This window comes from Chaetodon auriga, chromosome 1, assembly GCF_051107435.1.
Source record: "Chaetodon auriga isolate fChaAug3 chromosome 1, fChaAug3.hap1, whole genome shotgun sequence".
Lineage (NCBI taxonomy): Eukaryota > Metazoa > Chordata > Actinopteri > Chaetodontiformes > Chaetodontidae > Chaetodon > Chaetodon auriga.
In genome coordinates, this window is record NC_135074.1 from 1,710,360 (window position 1) to 1,731,953 (window position 21,594).

Sequence of the window (21,594 nt, forward strand, 5' to 3'; positions counted from 1 at the left end):
CAGATACACACAGACATTTCATATGAAATAAATATAATATGTGCGAGACTATGCGAAGAGGGAAGTTATACAGTATGTAAGTACACAAAACATGTCTACACACAATTCTCAGCTTACATAATGTAAACAATTAACAGAATGCTTAGCCCTGTCATGTTAAAAACCTAAAAACCATAAACTACGAAATGTAAATTGACAAGGATTACAGCATTAATCATGCTTACTCAGATTGAGACACAATCCAGATACAAGGCATTTTATAATAGTGTAAAGGTGGTCGATGTGTTTCCAGAAGTCACATTGTTGTGGTAAAATCTCAGTCAGATTAACAGTCTCAAACCCTTATGACTCAATAAAAAGGCAGCAATCAAAGGATGACCTCCCACATGAGCCTTTCTTGGCATGCCAATCATCTCCTCCCACCACTAGCTCACCTACAAAATCCCTAGTCCCTACAAAATTAATAGGTAAATTCTCAGTCAGACAAATTGTAATAGAAGGCAAAGGCAAAGGCAGTATGGAGCAAAGTCAAGCTGATTCAATGAAACGGTCAGTTTTCTGTCTTTCTCCTTTGACAGTCTCCTGAAATGGTCAATCAGACAGCTTTGAGACAATCCCAAGGTCAGTGGTAGGAAGCAAGGTATGTAAAGGGGAAGTTTAAGGTTATAATGGTAAGACTGTAAATAGATTACCCTCAGAATCATTCATGCTGGAGTGCCATAAGAAAATGTAGATAGATATGTGCCATCCATACAAGGGTCAGACATAGGTCTGGTTCAGTGTCTCTCTGCTCATTATGATAGACTGTGACAATAAGGTGATAATATGATCACGAAAGTATTTATGGGAAGACTGACTTTTGAACATGTTGATAAAACTACACCCCTTGTGAATGAGGACATCATTGAAGGATAATTCTGCTTTCATACAACTTATTTTCAAACTTTCCGAAATTACTTAACATTTTATAATTTTAACCTTGTGTCCACCAAACTCATTAATGACATGTTGGAACATGCAGTGCAGCAAAATCAACTTGCATTTAGATGACCAGACAGCTTGTTAAGAAGGTAACACACAAATGAGATCATCTAAAGCACATTGATTGGTTGTAAAGTTGAAAGCTAGGCCGCTTGAATTGTTGCCAATTACTGATTTGAAAACTGTGTGCTCACAGCTATAACAGAATTCTGCTTGGACCTGAAACTGAGACCAGAACATAGTCTCTACCCGCATCCTTCACACATGACCTGGCAGAACCCAATTGGTACTGTCAAATTTGAGACTCAAACATTACCCAAGACCCAAAACTAAATTTCCATTTTATTTCATTAATTGCTGACTGTTAGTTCACACAACACATTGGCTACCTCGATGCTTTCCTCAATTGACAGTGTATATCTTGTTAAAACACATGACACACATGGAAGCAGACAACTGCAAGTCAGAGAGATAAATAGTTTAAATAAATTTCATCTGAAAATAACCAAACCCAATACAGACCCAAGCCCCAAACTTTATCCGCTAAAATGACCCAACTCAATCCAAAACTTGATACTCTGTTGGAATCAGATCAGCTCAGTAACAGAACTCTAAACATTTTTCAAAGTTGAACAGTTGTAATCTTACTGTGTGTCTCCATTTTTCCATTTTGTCTCTTCCAAATAAGCTGAGCTAACTAGGGGGTTTGTTTTAAAGCCTGCCTGATTGCCTGACTCCTTGTCTTTCTTGCCTCTATTTTTCTCCAGTGTTTTGGGAGGGTTTCCCATTTCAGTATTCAGAGTTTTGTTGCTCTCGTAAGAAAGAAGCTGTTAGGGAAAAAATCATATCTGGCATTCAAGGGGTCAAATGTTACGACACTGAATATCAGGTATTGGCAAGTTCAGTCCAAATGTATCAAAAATCCAAATATGTTGACCTCTACATTGTAAGCTCCTCTTCTTAGTCTAATCCTTTAATAATGTAAGAAAATAACAAGGCTGTGCAAATGTAGCTCAACACAAGCATGTGGCTACTAGGAGGTATAATAAGACACATGCCAGAGAAAATCTGAAGCTCTAAGGGTGAATATTGGTTTAAGTACAGAAGCCATTCCATAAAAACTAATCCACCGAGTGTCATTCCACAATTCATAATAGTTCAAAGCAAAATCAAAGACATACATTGAAATTATCAAGTCTTGTTCATACAAGCGTGTCAGCTGGTACTGGTGCACTGGGAACTTTACACATAGGAATCCTTGTATTTCCAATGATAACATAGTCCATGCAGTGCTTTCATGGCACCATGCTGTCCTGGTCCTTGCAGTATTCAGTTTAACACTGGAGCTTATTTCCATTAATCCCGTTTGGAACTCCAGCCTTCTACTGTATACATCATCATATAAAAAATATTGGAAATTTGACCAAAATTTGGCATTTCAATTTCCTCACTAAAAAACTATCAAATCAAGCCAGGTAGCTTGCTAAGAAGATTGTTTTGAATTGACAAGGTTTGACGATGTACCATCAAACACACTGCAAAAGTGTTTACATCTCTTCAAAATGGCCACTTTCAAAGGTGGGGTGAAAAGCCTGCCATGAAGTCTTGGCACAGTGAAGTGAAATAAATAAATAAATAAATAAATAAATAAATAAATAAATAAATAAAAATAAATTAAAATAAAATAAAATAAAATAAAATAAAATATGGAAAGTAAAATTTCCAAGAATATTTATGAAAATTTTCTTAGATTCAAATGCAGAATTGTTTAATATACTTTATTTAAGAAAGTTTTCCCTTTATACAACACATAAAACTACAATGAATAAATAGGAATGACACAATAGAACAAAATAAAACAAACAAACTGCTCACAGAAAAGTTTACATATTCATGTCAATAAGCGCAATGACTGAAATTTCCGTGGACTGAGAGTCAGAAATATGGAACCAAGACCAAACAAGGTTGAGGAAGACTCAAGACAAAGGCTAGAAAAATAAAATCAAAATCAAAGGTAGGTCAAAGAACAGTACAATACAGTCCGGTACAATTAGTTCCCTAATTGACACCTCTCCCTTCCAATATGTTCTATAAAGGGTACCCATCTTAAGAAACTTGGGGTGGGTATTGGACAGAGTATACCACATTTCTTCAAGGTACAGACAAGAAACCATACCATTTTGCCATGTTTTAAAGCAAAGAGGGGAAAATACTGTTCAGTTTCTCAGGATAATCCTTTCATCCCTGAAACTCTTGATCTTGGGGCAAGACGAGAAAAATGATGGTCATTCAATTTAACACTTACCACAGGTAGTAGTGAGAGTAGGAACAGTTCTGTTCAGTTTGGTCTTAGAAAAATGCAGCCAATGGATGAAATTAGTTTAAGCCTAGCATTGATAGAACTCATCCAAAATCTCCTTACCAGAATCCTTAATCTGAGTGAGACTTTGAGATGAAATGTTTGCAGGTAGGGATGGACTGAGTTTATTGGCTTATAGTTTTTGCCGATTGCTTGAACACTACTGATGCATGCTTAGACCAAAGTAACAAAACTTACCTTAACACAGTGTAACCATGCCCTAAACAAAAGTGCTGCTTTGCACTTAGTTGCAATTCTGCAAAACACTTGCTCCTGCACACTACACACTATGTCATACATAAGACACTTCGTTCGTAAGTGAAATCTCAGGGTACCATTGGGAAAAAACATCCGTTCAAAATAGAAAACACATTGGGCAATTGGAAATACTTAGACACACACATGATAATACTTATTTATAAAACTGAACACCAATCAGCCACAAATAGGCCTCAGCTAAGCAATGGTTGGCTAACGCTCCTTTTTCAACAAAAATTGGTAGTTCTGCACCATTGAGATGTTACAGTACCGTGTACAGTATACAGTACACTACTGTAAATACAATAAAGTTTTGTGAAACATGCAGTGATTTATATTGAAATGTTTCAGGACTGCGTATGGTATATACAGTAAAGTACAGTACATTACTGTAAAAAATAACCAAACCAATAACAATTCACGGTTTCATTTTCCTACACAATGGCTAGAAGTCCTTCTGGTGGTGGACAGCAACGCCTGTTCACCCAACAGCAGGAACTTGCCATTGTGGAAATAGTCAGAGCAAACAACAAAAATCCGTCTGCACCAGCTACAGCAACAAGTACTTGCAGATAGGCAGTATTCATCAACATAAATCGAGTAAGTGTTATTAGGGTAAGGGTTATTTCTGTTTTAGTTTCTCTTTACTGCATGTACTGTACTGTAAGTATAGTACTGTAATGCACAGTATTGAGTTGATGTAATTTGTAACCTTACAGTAATTCTTTTACAGTACTTTTCATTTTTGGTTGTTGTGAAAACCTTTGTTGGAGAAAAACATAAAAACTGTGTAACAAACAGTGTTGCAATGAGCTTCACAGAATGCTCTGAGAAACTGAATAAAAACAGTAAAAATGAAAGACTGCAGTGTTTTATATAAAGTACACTGGTGTGTTGCTGCTAATCTGAAAGTGTATTCGTATGATACAAGAGTGACATTTTGACAAAGGATTGTTAGGTTTTGATAGCAGGGCTTCAGTTTGACATAGATGTGAATGGTTTATTTCCCAGTGTTGTGTTTTATTTGGCTGTGTGTAGAGTTTTGACACAATGAGCCAAGTTTTGCAAAAAGTGTTCAAGCAACGAGCAAAACTGTAAAGAAGGAGGACATGAGGAAATGGGTATATTTGAAAAAGATAAATCAATTTGGGGAACCCTAAAATCTTAATAATATTATGATGGCAATACTCTAGCATAGGGCAGTTTAGTAGAGTCCATTATATTTGATAAACGCTTAGTGTTAGAGAAGGGGAGTCTATCTGGATAGAAACCTGTTTGATCAGGATGGATTACAGTTTTTGCTCGTTGCTTGAAAACTTTTTGCAAAACTTGGCTCATTGTGTCAAAACTCTAACTGAAATTACACTACTGTAAACACAGAAAAACACTGCAATTGTGCGTGGGTGGGCTTATGGATCCTGCCGTCTGTTGGGATCTGGCCACAGGATCTTACGAACAACAGCAATGTTTTCTCCCGCTAAGCATCGGGAGATGCCTTGTGTGCCAAATCCATCCATGGATTGACCTTCCCTCAATGTCTCTGCAGGCCTCTTCCATTGCCCTTAGAAGAAGCATGCAGGCATGTGGTTGGTGGTCCTATATGCGCCATCTCCAAGTGGAAAGAAATTCTTCAATTGGGTTTAGAAATGGCGAGTAAGGGGGCAAGTATACATCTTCAAATTGATCATGGTTGGTGAACCAATTCTTGACCAGAGCCACCCGGTGGAAACTAACATTATCCCAGACAAGAACAATGAACCTGGGCTGCTCTGTGCTCTGATCTGTCCTCTACAACTGTATCATGAAGTACATCTAGAAATGTGATTATGTGTTGCATGTTGTAGGGACCTAGTTTGGCATGATGGTGCAGTTGCCCTCGAAGGCTTATGGCTGCACACAATGTGATATTTCCCCCATGCTGCCCCGGGACGTGCACAATTGTCCTTTGGCCAATTAAATTACGACCCCCGTCGTCTAGTTTTGCTGTTCTTTTTACAGTACTGTATATACTGTACTTTACTGTATATACCATACACAGTACTGAAACATCTCAATATAATCACTCCATGTTTCACAAAACTTTATGGTCTGAGGCCTATTTGTGGCTGACTGGTGTTCAGTTTTGTAAGTAAGTATTTTCAGGTGTGTGTCTAAGTATTTCCAATTACCCAATGTGCTTTGTATTTTGAATGGATGTGTTTTCCCAATGGTACCCTGAGATTTCATTTATGAACGAAGTGTCTTATGTATGAAATGGTTACACTGTGTTTAAGGTAAAGTAACAAAAACTTCAAGTGTTGTTACTTTGGTCTAAGCATGTGTCAATAGTGTTTAAGCAATGGACAGAAACCGCAATTTGCAAATGTTTTCATTGAATTGGTTTGTCAAAAATTATGCAATAATGTTTTGACCACTGTTTAGCAGGCTTAAAGGATGATAGGATACAACATTAGTGGCATCACTGGTATGAACATCATTCAAAGTATTACAGTTTTTCTCGATTGCTAAAACACAAAACCTGGTTCCTGTAGCACAAAACCCCAAACCTTTTCATCATTCCCAGAAGCACACACACATTTCCCATAACCAAAAACACAATTCACCTGTTTCCACACATGACTCAATATTAAAAACACTTTCTGCAAAACCTTACACAAAAGTGGCCAAATAAATCATTTGTTGCATGTGTTCGTTCAGCAAACACATGCTCTCAATATAATTAACTCAAGTTATCATAACCTAAACTCAGAGACCACCCCCTTCTCCAGGTGAAAACACTCAGCCTAAAAATTGTTAACACACCAATCAGAATGGGGGTCAATAAATAGAGCCTAGAGGCATGTTCATGTCCTTTGGAACAATGGATCCCAACCATGCAGAGGTTGAGAGACAAGAAAGACAAGAGATGCCAATGCTGATGAACCTGTATATGTGCTCAATATGGAAATGCTGTGAATAAACCCTATTCTTGTCATTTTGGTGGCAGTGTGTTGAATTAATCCCTCCTGTGTGTAACAAACACTCATGTAGTCTGTGTTTTGACAGCTTGTTTGTATTGTCTGAGGGTAAAAACTGATTGGGACCCAGAAGTTAGACGTTTGTACTGTTGGGTGTGAGTTTTTAAAATTGTGTGTGAAGATTTGAGAAAATGATGTGAGTTGTTCCAGGAATTGTGTCTTAGCAATTGAGAAAAACTGTAGGTAAAATTCCACGTTTCACAGAGCGATTAACCATCTGGAGTAAAAGGGGGGCAATTATGTGTACATGGGCATGATAAAATTCTATTCCAAATCCAGTTGGGCCACTGGCCTTTCCATTAGGAAAAGAATGAATGGCAGTTTTGATTTCTTCCTGTGTGAAGTCAGAGTCCATTTCCTACCTCATAGCTTCAAGTGCATTGTGAAAATCAGCAACATCCACTTCAGTGGCTTTAGACTTAGAGGCTCTATATATACTAAAGTAACATCAGTTTCCATGTCTTTGTCAAAACACATTGTATATGATGTCATAATGGAGAGCGACAAAGTTAGGTTGATTTTAACAGTAATAAATATGGATCCCAGAGCTAGTATTGACACTGATATGGTAAAATTATAATTTCAATAAAAACCTGTAGTCAGTAAAGTAAAAACTCCTGACAAACTGCTCCTTAAAGCTTTTCATCCAGCTTCAAGAGTGGCATGGGTGAAGTAGAAAAAGGTGGAAACACTTTTGCCTTTTGACCTGATTGGACAAAATGCAATACATCATTTGTGGTTGAAAGCAAACTGAGAGCTCTCAGTCATTACTTTAATCAGTAGGCACTATATGCCATTCTGCCAGGCAGAGCATGAAAAAACACCAAATATCTATTTCCCCTATTTCCTTGCAGTCTTTTGCAGAATTTAGTTTTCATGTGCTGCTTCCTGCATTCAGAATGGTCAGTTCACCTGTGTGAGTCCAACTCCTGTGAGGTCTAACAAAGCTACAACATCTCATGTGAGGTGTAATGTTGGGTGAGTTTCTCTCAGTGAATTGTGTGTCTGCATGCATGTGGGTATATATGTGTTTGTGTATGTGTTGTTTTCATTGTCCATATCTTCTGTGTGTGTGTGTCACTGTGTAGGCTATGTGTAGTAGTGTGTCGGGGACTGAGTGTGTATGTGTGGGTGAGACCGTGCATGTGTATTTGCCAGAGGCAGTGTGGCATGGCGCTCGGGAGACAGGCAGGTAGACATCAAATCATCTTCTGCAGCATCACCTACAGACCAAACAGAAACATTTTAATTAATTTCATTTAATTAAGCTTTAAAGGTGTTATTTCAACTTTACACAGACCCACACTGGCTGTTTCACCTTTCTTCCAGTCTTTATGCTAAGCTACACTAAGCACGTCTGACTCTACTGACTAGCTTTGTACTTAACACTCAGACTGATATTTTGTTCGCTCTCGGAAAGCCAGTACGAGTTAATCATTCAAACAGTGTACATGAGATGTTAAAGTTTGGCATTATTTTATGTTTTCTGAAATAATGGGTACAGGGTTTTAATCAACTAAAACAAACATACTTTCATTTCAAAATGTGAATCACATCATTGGTAAGAATCACCCTTTAATCTATGGCAGTGCAGACTCTGCTAATTGTATTAAAAGTTGTGTCTCACTTTTTATGTAACTCTTGAAAAAGTATATTTAAGTGAAAGATGCAAAACGCAAAACACATTTATTTATTCTGTTTTTGATATGTGTAACTTCTACTTCACCTATGCTGGTGCAAGCAGGTTTGTTTGGAGCCAAAAAAAAAAAAAAAAAAAAAAAAAAAATTAGGTACAAACACAATATATTGTTATTGTTATATGTTATGGCTATGCACTACAGATATAGTAAGCGGTATAATGCCTACATAAGAAAAACATGGACAAGAATTGTCTAAAGGTTGGCGTGTGCCCTACCACTGCCAGGGTCCATGCCGATCTGGTTTCCAGTGATGTGGTGCCAGTAGGCGGATCGGGGTAGGATAGCGGTCGGGGTGCAGGGGTAGGAGCCAGGCTCTGAACCCACAGAACTCATCAACTGGGAGTCACATGCAAACAATATCATGAATTAAAAAAAAAAAAAAAGAGCACTGCTGATAAGCAATTTCAAGAAAGTACCAGTGGTGAACTTCTATCACTTCAATATTGGCTATTATTATAAAGATTGAAAGTGGCTTAACAGGCATCCAAGGTAATTGGTAGAGAGCTGCCACAGCTGAATGAGATGGGTAACACTCACTGCAGGCAGGAAGAGGGTGCAAATGTATGATCAGGAACACCCAGTTTGTCACTTACCTACACTGTACACATCAGGACAGTATGTCTGCAGTATTAAGACCCTAATTTCTTCATTCAGAGATTGTTGTTGTTACCACCAGTCACTTGCATTGGAGTGCAATCTTTCTAATCATAGCTGGACTAACTTAATTTACCTTGGACAAAAAATTGGTGTTGCTTTATTAGAATTCAAATCACTAATTCCCTGCGGGTTTGTGACTACCGGCTACACTTTTCAAATTACACCCACATCATTTTATCCATTCTTTATATAAAACAGCAGAGAAGTGCTTTACTTAATTCAAAGATATGTACCATAAATTAACTAAAATATTTAAGGTTTTAAAAATCATTCTTGACAGTGAATGTGGAGCTCCTAGGGGTCGGCATAGTCTGCACTGGATAATGACTTGAAATTGAAACTTGAGATTAGTCCATTACTAAATGAACAATGTTGCATCTTTTGACTGGTTAGAAGCCACTATTGTGTTAAAACACACTTTTACGTGAGTGTGTGTGTGTTTGGGTGTTAGCCAGGCTGTCACCCTGCTGTTTTTCTCCATCTCCAGCAGGACCTTCTTGTGCTGCTCTGCTATGGCCAGCGTAGAAGAGTGAACTCTCTGGTAGATCTGCTCTCCCTCTCTGGTCTGGAAGGTGTAGAGGCCTTCACCGCTGTCACACATCCTACACATAACGGCAAGTCAATATGAAACCAGTGTGCCAAACAGCAGTAGCTGTCAATCTGGTCACTACAGTATAATGGAGGAAGGCTTTATGCCTTGTTCAGACTACACGATTCTGGCCCGATATTGAGATGATTTTGTCATGGCCAATGTATTACAAGTGTCATGGCTGATTATGAACAACAATCAGGCGTAGTGTGACATGCTAAATGACCTGTCGTGCGGCGTTTGAGATGCCCGCAAAACCCTGATGCAAAGACTAGCATGTCGGAATTTGTTTGTCTTGATGTCTAGTGTGACATCTCCCACAAGATGTTCCTGAGTGTTTACCAGGTGTCCTCTCTGCAGGATTGCGACGAGTGCGGCCCAACTGCATGGGTTCCTGTCCTGGGCAGAGAGACAGAGATGAAGAGCGCTCCTTGGCAGTGCGTCTGGAACTCTCCACAGCAGAGGCTCCCTTCCTCGCGGTGGTGCTCAAGCAACCGGTTGTCTAACCTAATGGCTAGGGCCACTAGAGCCTCTAAGTTGGCGGGATCACCACGAGACCCTAATTTGTCCTTAACTCTTTCGCTGATGCCCTTAACAAATGCTGCCCTTAAGGCTTCTTTGTTCCAACCTGCGTTGGCTGCCAGCATCCTGAACTCCACGGAGTACTCCGCCACAGACTGAGGTCCTTGACGGAGATCCATGACTCAGGCCGAGGCATTGCCGAAATGATCCAGGTGATCAAACACTGATTTAAATTGCCCAACGAAAGTATCAAAACTTAGACCCTCAAACCCCTGCTGACTACCCCATGCCTCCGCCCAGGCTAACGTCTTGTCCCTGAGTAATCCAATCAGGAAGAAAATTTTCGCCTGATCGGTGGCAAAAGATTGGGGACGTTGGGAAAAAAATGAGCCGGCACTGCAATTAAAATCCACGACACTAGTCAAATCACCTGAAAAAGGGATCCCTGTTTCCAGGCTGAGTATCTGCTGGGTCCATATTGGCCAGATTGTTCTGTTATGATTTACTAATCACTATAGTTGAGTAGGACCCAGGAGGCAAACAATAAGGAAACAAAGGGAGCTGATTAAACACAAACGGTTTATTTACAAGAACAAACAAAATACTAATACAAAACAAAACAATGAGAACAAATAACAAAAGCAGTCTCCTAAACTCAAAAAACAGCCCTAAACAAAATAATCTACTACTCCGTGGCAAGCGGGTAGGAACTAGCAAACACTATAGCAAGAAAAACAAAAACTAGGAAAACCCACTATGGCTAATAAGCAAAACAGAAATGAGATACGCACACAGGCAACTAGGGACAAGACAAGACTACTATGAGATCACGAGACAAGGAAATGGCTGGAAAGTCTAGCGTGTCCTCCACCTTGCCTTCGGTGCCTGCTGCTCGAGGAAAGGGGCCTTTCTGTGTGGAGTTTGCATGTTCTCCCCATGTTCACCTGGGGTATCCTCCATAAAATACCCCCACTAAAAACATGCAAGAAGATCACCAACTGACCAATGGTGACAAAAGGAACTGGGTCCCCAGGTGCCGCTGTCAGCTGGCAGCCCACCACTCTGCCACAGAGGAAGGACTTACCAGGATGGGTTAAAAGTGGAGAAAGAATTTCACTTAAGCATGGCGTGTGCAGTTCCCCTCTGTAACTATGCATGTTGTGTGTTGCGATCAATAAAAGATTTTTCTTCTTCTTCTTCTTCTTCTTCTTCTTCTTCTTCTTCTTCTTCTTTTATTTGACATGTCCTCAAGGGAGCACATGAACGAGTCAAAAAAGACAAACGTAGGCGAGAAACACTGGAAGCACTTCATCAGCCAGGCAAGTAGCTGGCTATGCTGTCGTAACATTATCCCCAGTCCTAATTGCAGGAATATGCTTATAATTACTCATTCCAGATCTAACATTAAAGTAACCTGTTTGATGTGGCCAACACAGCCAAGCCTGCTCCTTGTAGAATAAATAATTATGGAAATAAAATTAATATATGTGAAACTCGTTGTACCTGTCATAATTGTTATCTGGATGTTACCCAGGAGATGTATAAATAATGACTGAATGGGCTAAAGGTTATACTGCATCTTGCATTTGCTTTAAATGTTATAGCGCATCGACAGCCATTTTCTCTTTCTTTTCTTTTTTTTCGGTACCGCCACCATCACACACGATGCTTCTGTCAGTTTGATTGACAGTTGCTTCACCCGCCTCCCCGATGACATTTGAACCCCTGTGTGATTGTGAGATAAGATGTCCCGAGATTGATCAGGGTCATAATAATATGGAACTGTGATCGTTAGATGTGATCATCATTTAAGACAAAAAATCGTGTAGTCTGAACCAGGCGTACCACAAAAAAATCATGTAGTTTCAACCAGGCCTTAGAGAGCTCTTACTCCTGTTACACCTTTGTAATCATTGTGGGATTTCAGGAAGTAATTCAGTGTCCTCTAATCTAAATGCTGTTTCATTCTGACAAGAACACACATTTAATGGAAAAACAGAAGCATTGTTGATTTTGAAGCCATTGCACACCGCGGCCAATCCAGTAAGTTGTGAGTAAGTGACTGTATGTTCATTCAGTGCTGACAAAAGCAAAACATGATATGTTCTTGCCTTTTAGTTCTGGTCTGGTTCGTGGTCTCAAGGACTTATTACATACAAACCAAGAACTGTTCATTCATTGGACAGTTCTGGTGACATTGTCTTGCATCATCTCTGCTTCATAGTGAAATTCAATTGATTGACAGACAGCAGGTCATGCACCACTTTACTGAACCTGATATATGTATTTTTGTCTGGTGTCACAAAGAACTCACAGAAAAATACCTGAGGAGCATTAATGATTCATATTGTAACTGGGGCTTGCATTTCAGGATGATGCAACAAACGGAGGCATCATGTAATGTAATACAAACTACAACACAGGGGAGGATAATCATTGTGTAGTTGCTACCTGTCACTTTCTGATGTATCAGGGAAAGTCATCACCATGGCGAGGCATGCACATGTCGCAATGGCTACCAAATGCTCTTGCATAATTATATAGGGCATTTGTACAGATTGCTTAGAAGAGCGAATGAGACTAAATGATGAGCAGATGGATTTAATAGTAGTAATTACCTACTACTATCATGGAATTCTGAGGTTGGTCTGCTTTGCTTTCACACTGCAAATGAACTGAGAGGACAGAGATTCACCTACTCAGGCATTCTGGTGTGTAGTTTGCTTTCACTTTGGTTGCTTTGGTTTGTGGTTCGAACAAACCCAACAGCATTTGTCTGTTGGGTTCAGTTTGTTTGGGTTGGTAAGAACGCTGTCAGTCAAACTGTGGTGCAAACCGAACAACCGGGCCGAGACTACCTGAGTTACTGTAAACAGAGGCATGATGAAGATGTGTCCTTATGTATTTTAACAATTAAAATGCAAGCCAAATGTAAAAACAAGGTAACTATACTTAGAAATATTACAATGCAAGATGCATCCTTTTTCTTCCTCTTGTCATTATTCCTGACCTCAAGTCTCAACTAATAAAAATAACTTTAAATGTTCTGTTTCTATTAGGTTTTAGTTGATGTACATTACTGAATACATGTTGTGAGGCTAGTAATAAATGCTAGCTCAACGAAATTGGCAGTAAATTAGCTGTATATTACTACATTACAACTGAGACAACTATTTTGGTTTGTCCCAGACCACAGAAACATATGTATTGTCTCTCTCTCTCTCTCTGTCTCTCTCTCTCTCTCTATCTCACACACACACACACACACACACACACACACACACACACACACACACACGTGCAAACACATACACACACACAGAAACACACACACCATTATCTACATGTTGACCCAATCATAGCTCATCAGGTTTTATTAAAGAGGATGCGATAAGGACATCTGGCCCAGCACTGATTCATTGTCTGATCTATTCAATCAATCTCTTGATGGGGCTCAGCCCAACACAACTGAGCAGTTTGTGTCTGTGTGTATGAGCTACAGACAGAGAGAGAGAAAGAGGCGGGGAGTGTCCTTGGACTGATGGTAGGCTGACTGACGTACATGCACATGCACATGCACACACTTTGGTTGTGAATTCTGAGAAAGGTCAAGTGTTTCATCTTAAATACACACTGCAATAACAAAGGATGTGTTGTCCATAACTTGACACTAACTTTGTATGTGTGTGGCAGCCTATGATGTATGTAACCTTTATTTACTGGGGAACAGTCAGCAATCAAACATCTCCCCACTCTTCTCCACAACCATTCCAGCCCTAGTCTCACCGTCCAGCTTCAAAGGTGAAGCGGGTAGCGTCACGTCCATAGCGCCGCAGGGAGCAGAGTGGCCAGGTGACCAGTTTGGTGCGAGGGTTGTGAATGTCCCACAGGTAAATGTTCTCGTGGGTGATCTGCATCATGCACTCTCCATAGATGTCCAGGTTGGGACAGGGGAGGAGGAACACATTGAAACGCTCTAAGGAGGAACAATGTTTATGACTTATTTTCAGTGTAGTTCAAGCCACATTTTCCAATTTTGTTTCTAAGTTAAATAGGTATCTAAGAGTGTTTTAAAGCAAAACACTGGCTCTAAGTAACAATTAGACATTAAAGGCATTAAGAAAAGAAAACACAGGCAATATATAAAAAACAATATAAAAAGACACACAAGCATGACTTAAAAGAGTAAAATTACATGTTTGATTTTTGTGTGAATTACCTGTGTGTTCACACTGCACTCCAGCAGCCAGCAGGTCAGGCTCCCCCATACTAATGTCATTGAGCCGTGTACCCAGACACTCGACTGACAATGTCTTAAACCATTCCTCTGCCTCCAGCTCTGCGGGGGGGGGGGGGGGGGGGGCAAAAACAAAGAAGTCAAATGATGACATGGTGAAATGACAACCCTCTACTAGTTTTATCTCACTCAGTTGTCATAAATCAGTCGTGCTGGGTGTGTCTGAAGTGTACAGTTCAATCTTGACTTCATGACACAAAAGTGGAAATAGCAGTTTTGACAAAAATAAGGCATGGAGGGATGGAGGGATGAGGGTCAAGAGATGAGGTGATGAAGGATGACGGTTAAGTGATGGAGACGAGGGATGAGGGTCGAGAGATAATGGGATGAGGTGATGAGGAGTGATGGATGGAGGGATGATGGTAAAGAAATGACGGAGTAGGGGATGGATGGATGGAACCAGGGGAGTTGAGGCTCAGGGTGGGGGAGCTGCCTCTTTGGATGTTCTTGGATTTCAGTAAAAGCCCCCAGTGTTTCCTGTACTCAAGTGAGAGACAAGGAAGAGAGAAAGAAAAAGGGGATTTGGGTGGAGGGGTGTGAAGACAGAGTTGAAGGGGAAATGAATGAAAGAGGTGAGCTTAAATTCTTGTGTGGAAGAGGGATGTGTTCAGGGCATGGTGTGAATGACGAGGAATGAAGGGATGAGCGGTGAGGAGTGAGGGATGAAGGAGTGAGGGATGGAGGGATGGCAGTAGAGAGATGACAGAGTAGGGGGTGACGTGGTCAGGGATTACCTGCCTCCAGAACAAAATGGATGACCAGAGTGTAGTAATGTGGTGAGCAAGGAGGTCTGGAGTTAGGGGAAAACGTTTGATGTGGAGTGTGGTTCAGCCTCGTGGAGACCTTTTATTAACGAGCTGATGCGAGAATAGGACAAGGAGGGACTTAATTTTGCTGATGTACAGTACTTGTACGGTCAAATTTTTTGTAATAGTAATAGTAATTTGAGTAGGGTCAGAGGCTTGTGGCAATTGTGTGAGTACTCTGGAACAAGAAACAGGAAGGTGAGTCAGCAAACAAATTTTGTGGCCTGGGATGTGGAAGGCATGGATGATGAACTATTACAGTTGGAGAAAATAGCAATGTTCTTCTTGAACCATTTGTGCCCCAAAGAATGACTGCTAGGATGACTGGGTACAATTTGCAGATGGTGAAGGAGGGGGTAAGACTTGTGAATTGGGTGGTCATTGAGAACCACCTCCCACCATGGTAGCCATCAAAGCTGACAGAAGAGGCTGCATCTGTGAGCAGGTGGACGTTTTCTGGTTTGTTGATGTGGTTGTCATGAAAGAAAGAGATCTGTGAGGATAGCAACTGGTGCCATGGCTTTAGCTCCACCTTGCAATGTGATGTGGCCTTGGAAAGATAAGACTATTGATTCCACACTGGGGAAATTAAGTTGTTGCAGCCAACAAGTATTACAGAAAGCAAAAACAGTGGCACAAAGAGGTCAAGATAAAAAAAAAAAGTGTACAGGATACAGAATAGATAAACAACTATGTATATGTACATTATGTACAGATTATAAAAATACTAAATGCCATAAAAATCCCTCTGCCCACAAAAGTACCATTGCCAATATTCTGAGAAGAACTACCAATGTCATATGTTGTATTGCACTTGAGAAATACTGTTGCATAGAAAGGACATTGAATTGAGTCTATGTACATGCACAATATATACAGTCAAAAATACTGTTGTTAGGCTTTTGCCTGAGAATTTAGTTTGGACCCAAAGATGCAGACCAGAAAGGGATTTTGATAAAGAGCAATATTTATTACAGTAGTAAATATGGCAAACAAAACTGCACTCAAAAGGAGTGGAGGAAAAATAAAGAAAAGCGCACTCCAAAAGAGAGTGGGAAAAACTAAGGAAGCTCCGTTGAAAGAGGTCAGAGGCAAGGCACACTCTGACGCGGCAGGCAAGCAGCTGACATAAACACACCTTGAGTAGCAGTTCATGAAAAGTCATCAGCAAGGAGGAGGGAGGAGACAGTGTATTCAGTACTCACACTAGTAGGAAACACAATCACAGCAAGAATTCAGGACAATCCGGCAACAGGTAGGGGCTGGCCAGGTGTAGAGACACACCCAGCTAGACAGACAGGGAAAACAGACAGACAACATGTAACACTGGGGAAACCCAGGAGCACTTCTCAGGACCATAACCCTCCCAGTCCACAAGGTATTGGAGTCCTCTGCTCCGTCGTCTGACGTCCACCAGGCGGCAGACTGTAAAGGCAGGATCGCCGTCAATGACCTGGGGGGGCAGCGGGGGTTCGGAAGGAGGGCACAGAGGACTAGAGGAGACAGGCTTCAGTTGAGATACATGAAACGTTTGGTGGATTCTCATAGAGTCAGGTAACCTCAAATTTAGCGCCCAAGGGTTAATGACTTTCAGGACAGGAAACGGCCCAATAAACCAAGGAGACAGTTTGCGTGACTTTGTGTGCGTAGCGGAATATTCTTTGTGGAAAGCCAAACTGACTGACCTGGTTTGTAGGGAAAGGGTCAAGGGTCAGAGGGGGAAGGTTCCTCTTGAAAGCGATTTCAGCCTCTTGAAAGGGAAACAGCAGCGGCCGATAGCCTAAATAATCCAAGATGGCACCACGTGAGTAGCAGCAAGTTGCAGCATCTCTGTCTTCTGTTTTCCTCACTTTAGTGTTTTTAGTATTTCTGTGTGTTTTTCTTGTGTTCTTCCTTGTTTTCTAAAACCCCTATGGATATGCGCAAGTAGGGGTTCCACGTTTGTAATTTTTGCGCTCTTTTTCTGTTATTTTTTGGACTTTTTGAGTCTGCCTTGGGAGACCCTTTAAGCCATGGCTCTATTGTCTACACACGGGACCAGCTGTTAGCCCTCAGACACACTGGACTGCTCAACACTGGGAAACCAGAGATTCCAGTGGAGATAAGGAGGAAACGGAGAGGCTGTAGAGGGGGTCTCAAGCGCCGGGAGAAAAGACAGTGATATATGTAACCCAGGAAAAAGATGTGTATTTAAAAGGTGTATTAAAAACATTTCATTTTGTGTTAAAAAGACAGACAATTGAGTTAAAAGACAGGAAATGTGTTAATTTTATTTAATTAAAAAACTTGAACGTGAAATTTGTGATAAAAAAAAGATTAATTCATGTTTTACTGTTCAAGTAAAATATACAGTTAAAAAGAGCCGAACTATATTAAAAAAAAAAAATTAAAAAAAAAAAGGAGTCACAGGAACTTTAATTTGAAAGGGATGAGTTGAAGAGCAGACAGCCTGTGACCCCACAGGCACAGGTTCACTACCTCCGAAGCCTCAGGAAGAAAAGAGAACGAGCACGCTTGGACACGATCTCCATGTCAGGACGGTGAAGCAGAGGTAGCTGATGAAAGTGAAGAAAAACTGATAAAAACTTGGAAAGACACCACCGAGGAATCACCGGGACGGCCAGAGCCTGCAGGAGTGCAGCTGGAGGACTCGCTCGGGTGGAGAAATCGCATTGGTGAGCGACCGTCCTGCCGTGCTAAACGCTAATTCGCTAATTCTACAAGCTAAACAGCTAACTCCACGAGCTAACCGCTAACATAAAAGCTAACGACCAAGCGCTAGCTCCAGTGTTAATCAGGCCTGCTAGGCACAGCAAGCAATTTGCACTGCTAGTCACACCAAGCACTGATGCATAAGCAGTGATGCTACATTTTAAGGGTCCTATGAGACAAATTATTTGCACTTTTGTTTAGTTTTTACATTGAGTTATGGTGTCTAGGTGGGTGACTGTGGCCTTAATTGTCTATGCTAAGCACATTAAGCCATGTTTACCCAACTGTGAACATTATAAATGTTTATATTCTGGTTATTTGTGTAATTTATATGTAAATTGTTATGAAAGTAGTACATACATGATGATACTGTGAAAAACTAGTTGCTTTGCTATCATATTATGATATTTTGAGTTAATTATCTTGGCTATAAGCCAATTGTGATATTATATTGCAATACAAGTTCAGTTAAAGTAATTATTCTCTACAGATATAGAGACAATTTAAAGTGATTTTTGTTCAATAATTCATATTTTGAGATTTGAGAAATTAAAAAATACTCTGACCCTACTTATTGTAGGTCAGGTTTTTGATGTACCCTTGGATTTGGACGGAACCTGCCTGGATGTCGGAGCCAGAGAGACGTTGATGGCGAGCCGGACCCTGGAGGAAACCAACAACACCGCGGAATTGAATCCTTTTTCCACTTTTACATAAACACACACACCCACACTACAGTGTGGTTTGACTGGTTTCACCTAAACGGTGCAAATAAAGTGAAGTGAACTGAAAAGTAGAGACACACGCAGCTGTAAGACATCTTTCCTCTTTATTTTCACTTGGTTAATTATTTTCAGTACCTGGCCAGGTAACAAATTGTTTATTTGTCTTTTTTTGTATGCTTCATTCATCTTCCCAGCGTTATAATAAATTGGGAAGCATCGTTGTTTTCTCAAAAAAAAAAAAGATCAGTGTGAGTGTCATTCCTGCACATCCTTTGGTTACCCTCCGTAGCTGAATCTAGGTCTTCTGTCCATCTGGCCATAGAATTAAGTTACTATCGCCATTACTAACATCTTTCTCTTTAGAAGGGTTACATATAACCCATGTTTGCCAGCCGTTATCCTGGGAAACGTCCGCTCTCTCTCCAACAAGATGGACTAACTATTGGTGCTAGTAAGGCTGCAGCGGGAGTACAGGGAGAGCAGTCTTATGTGTTTTTCGGAGACATGGCTGAACCAGGACACACCGGACTCTGTTGTCTCCTTAGATGGATTTACCCTAGTCCGTGTGGACCGGAAAGTGGCAGAGAGCGGTAAGAAAAAAGGTGGTGGACTGTGTGTGTTTCTTAACAACAGATGGTGTAACCCTGGCCACATCACTGTTAAAGAGAGGCTCTGTAGCAGGGACATTGAGCTTCTTGCAGTCAGCGTTCGGCCGTATTACATTCCTCGCGAGTTCTCACATGTTATTCTGCTGACTGTGTACATCACCCCGTCAGCTGATGCTGCTGCTGCCTGTGAGCGCATAAACAGCACATTGTCTACACTGCAGACAAGACACCCACAGGTCCTCTTTCTCATCTCTGGGGACTTCAATCATACTCTCCCAAGGTTTTTCTTGGGGAGGACCCCTCGCTAATCATTTTAAACGGCTCTTTTAATCATAATTTTGTTTTGTTTCTCCCCTGTGCCAGTGCCCACCGCAACATCCAATGGGATGTTACGCTTTTATCCTCACCCAACTTCACACAGTATGTAAACTGCCACACAAGGGACAATGAAACTCTGGACCTTCTGTATGCTAATGTCAGGGATGCATTCACCTCCACCCCCCTCCCCCCTCTTGGTCACTCTGATCACAACCTCGTCCATCTGCAGCCAGAATACACATCAGTGCTGAAAAGACAGAGGAAGGCTGTGAAGACCTGGACTGAGGAGGCATGTGAGCAACTGAGGGACTGTTTTAACACCACTGATTGGGACATACTGTGCAGCTCTCATGGAGAGAACATTGACAGTTTGACTCACTGCATCACAGACTATATCAACTTCTGTGTGGAAAACACTGTGCCATCCAAGAAAGTACGGTGTTTTCCCAACAACAAGCCCTGAGTGACCCCTGAACTGAAGGCTCTGCTAAATGAGAAGAGGGCCTTCATCTCAGGGGACAAGGAGGAGCTGCGGAGAGTACAGCGGGAGCTGAAGTATAACATTAGGAGGTGTAAGAAAAACTACAGAGAGAAACTGGAGCAGCGCCTGGAGAAGAACAATGTCCGAGATGTGTGGAGAGGTCTGAAACATATGGCAAAATGGCAAAGTGGGGATGGACGAGCCACCACTGGAGATCAGGCCTGGGCAAATTAGTTAAACTTGTTTTTTAATAGATCTGACCCACTCAGGCCCGGTTCTACGAGGGTGCATAAGTATGCATTGCACCCTCAGTTTATGTGTCTGCATGCTCAGTTGAAAAGAGGAAAAAAAACTTAGACAAGTGCGCGCGCGTTAGGGCACGTCACTCATCTGCGTCCAGCGCGCAGTTACCTGCATCAGTAACGCTACTCTCTGCTGCACCGTTAACACAAGTAAATAATGGATATTCGGAAGTGGTTCAAGCACAACCACGCCAGCAAGTCAGACAACGGTGGTCGTGAGACAGAGACTCGATCTGAACTTGAACTTCGTGAAGTTAGCTTAGCTGCTGCTGGGGAGCAAGCAGTACCCTTGTCCGGCTGCTCACTCCTGCCCGAGCCGCTGCCGCCGCAGCCCCCCCCCCCTCCCCCCTTCACCCAAAGACCCAGAGCAGGCGCCCGGCCCACCCGACGACCTAGGTATGGAGGAGCCACTTCAAGTGCGTTTACAGAAGTATCCATCATCATTTTTTGGAGGAGTAAAGCGTTCGTTTTGCAGCTCATGGTTCGATAACAGAGAATGGCTAGAATATTCCTGCAAAAATGATGCGGTATTTTGCTACGCGTGTAGAAAGTTTGGATTTGGCCATAGTAAAAGAGATGCCTTCACCACTAGTGGCTACAACAACTGGCGCCATGCTCTTGTGCGTGATAAGGGACTGGCAAGGCATGAAGCAAGCAGAGAACACATGACATCAGTGGCGTTGTGGCAGGAGAGGATCAGAAGAGAAGGGACTAAGACTGAGGTGTCCACGCTTGTGAATGAAGACCAGCCTGAGAGAAACCGCACTTATGTGACATCTATTGTGGACATCATTCAGTTCCTGGCTGTAAACCAGCTCCCTTTCCGTGGCTCTGTTGAGGCTTTGGATACAAGAGGTGAGACAAGTAGTGGTCTTTTTTTAGCCATGATGGATTACACACTTAAAAAGGACAAGGACTTAAAGAAGATTTTTGATACCATCCCTGCCAATGCTACATACACATCAAATCATATACAAAATGAAATCATTGAAATAATGAGCAAAATCATAACTGAGGAAATTGTAAATGAAATTGGAGATGTGTGGTACACATTAAAAGTGGACAGCACCAAAGACCCCATGGGATGTGAAAATATCTCAATAGTGCTTCGCTTTGTGGATAAAAGTGACAACAGTGTGAAAGAGAGACTTATTTCAATGCCAACCAGTAAACACTGTGATGCTAAGGCTCTAACTCAACTCGTTTTGTCACAGTTGGAAGATATTGGATTAAATACAGGGAAGATTCTAAGCCAGTGCTAC

At 41.3% G+C, this 21,594-nt stretch overlaps 1 protein-coding gene across 3 annotated transcripts in view; it reads right to left on the reverse strand.

Annotated features, from left to right (window-relative positions):
• Positions 1-1,305: 1,305 nt before the first annotated feature.
• dok4 (docking protein 4) overlaps positions 1,306-21,594 on the reverse strand; it is a 124,083-nt gene continuing 103,794 nt past the window's right edge. For 2 of the 3 annotated variants that reach the window (XM_076725801.1, XM_076724586.1), the window contains 5 exons: positions 14,303-14,422; positions 13,870-14,059; positions 9,436-9,574; positions 8,531-8,651; positions 1,306-7,838 (listed from right to left, as the gene is read on the reverse strand). In XM_076725801.1, coding sequence (XP_076581916.1) covers positions 7,705-7,838; positions 8,531-8,651; positions 9,436-9,574; positions 13,870-14,059; positions 14,303-14,422 — 704 coding nt within the window. In that variant the 3' untranslated portion in view covers positions 1,306-7,704. The remainder of the gene's footprint in view (positions 7,839-8,530; positions 8,652-9,435; positions 9,575-13,869; positions 14,060-14,302; positions 14,423-21,594) is intronic. The other variant, XM_076725430.1, reaches the window with a different exon arrangement.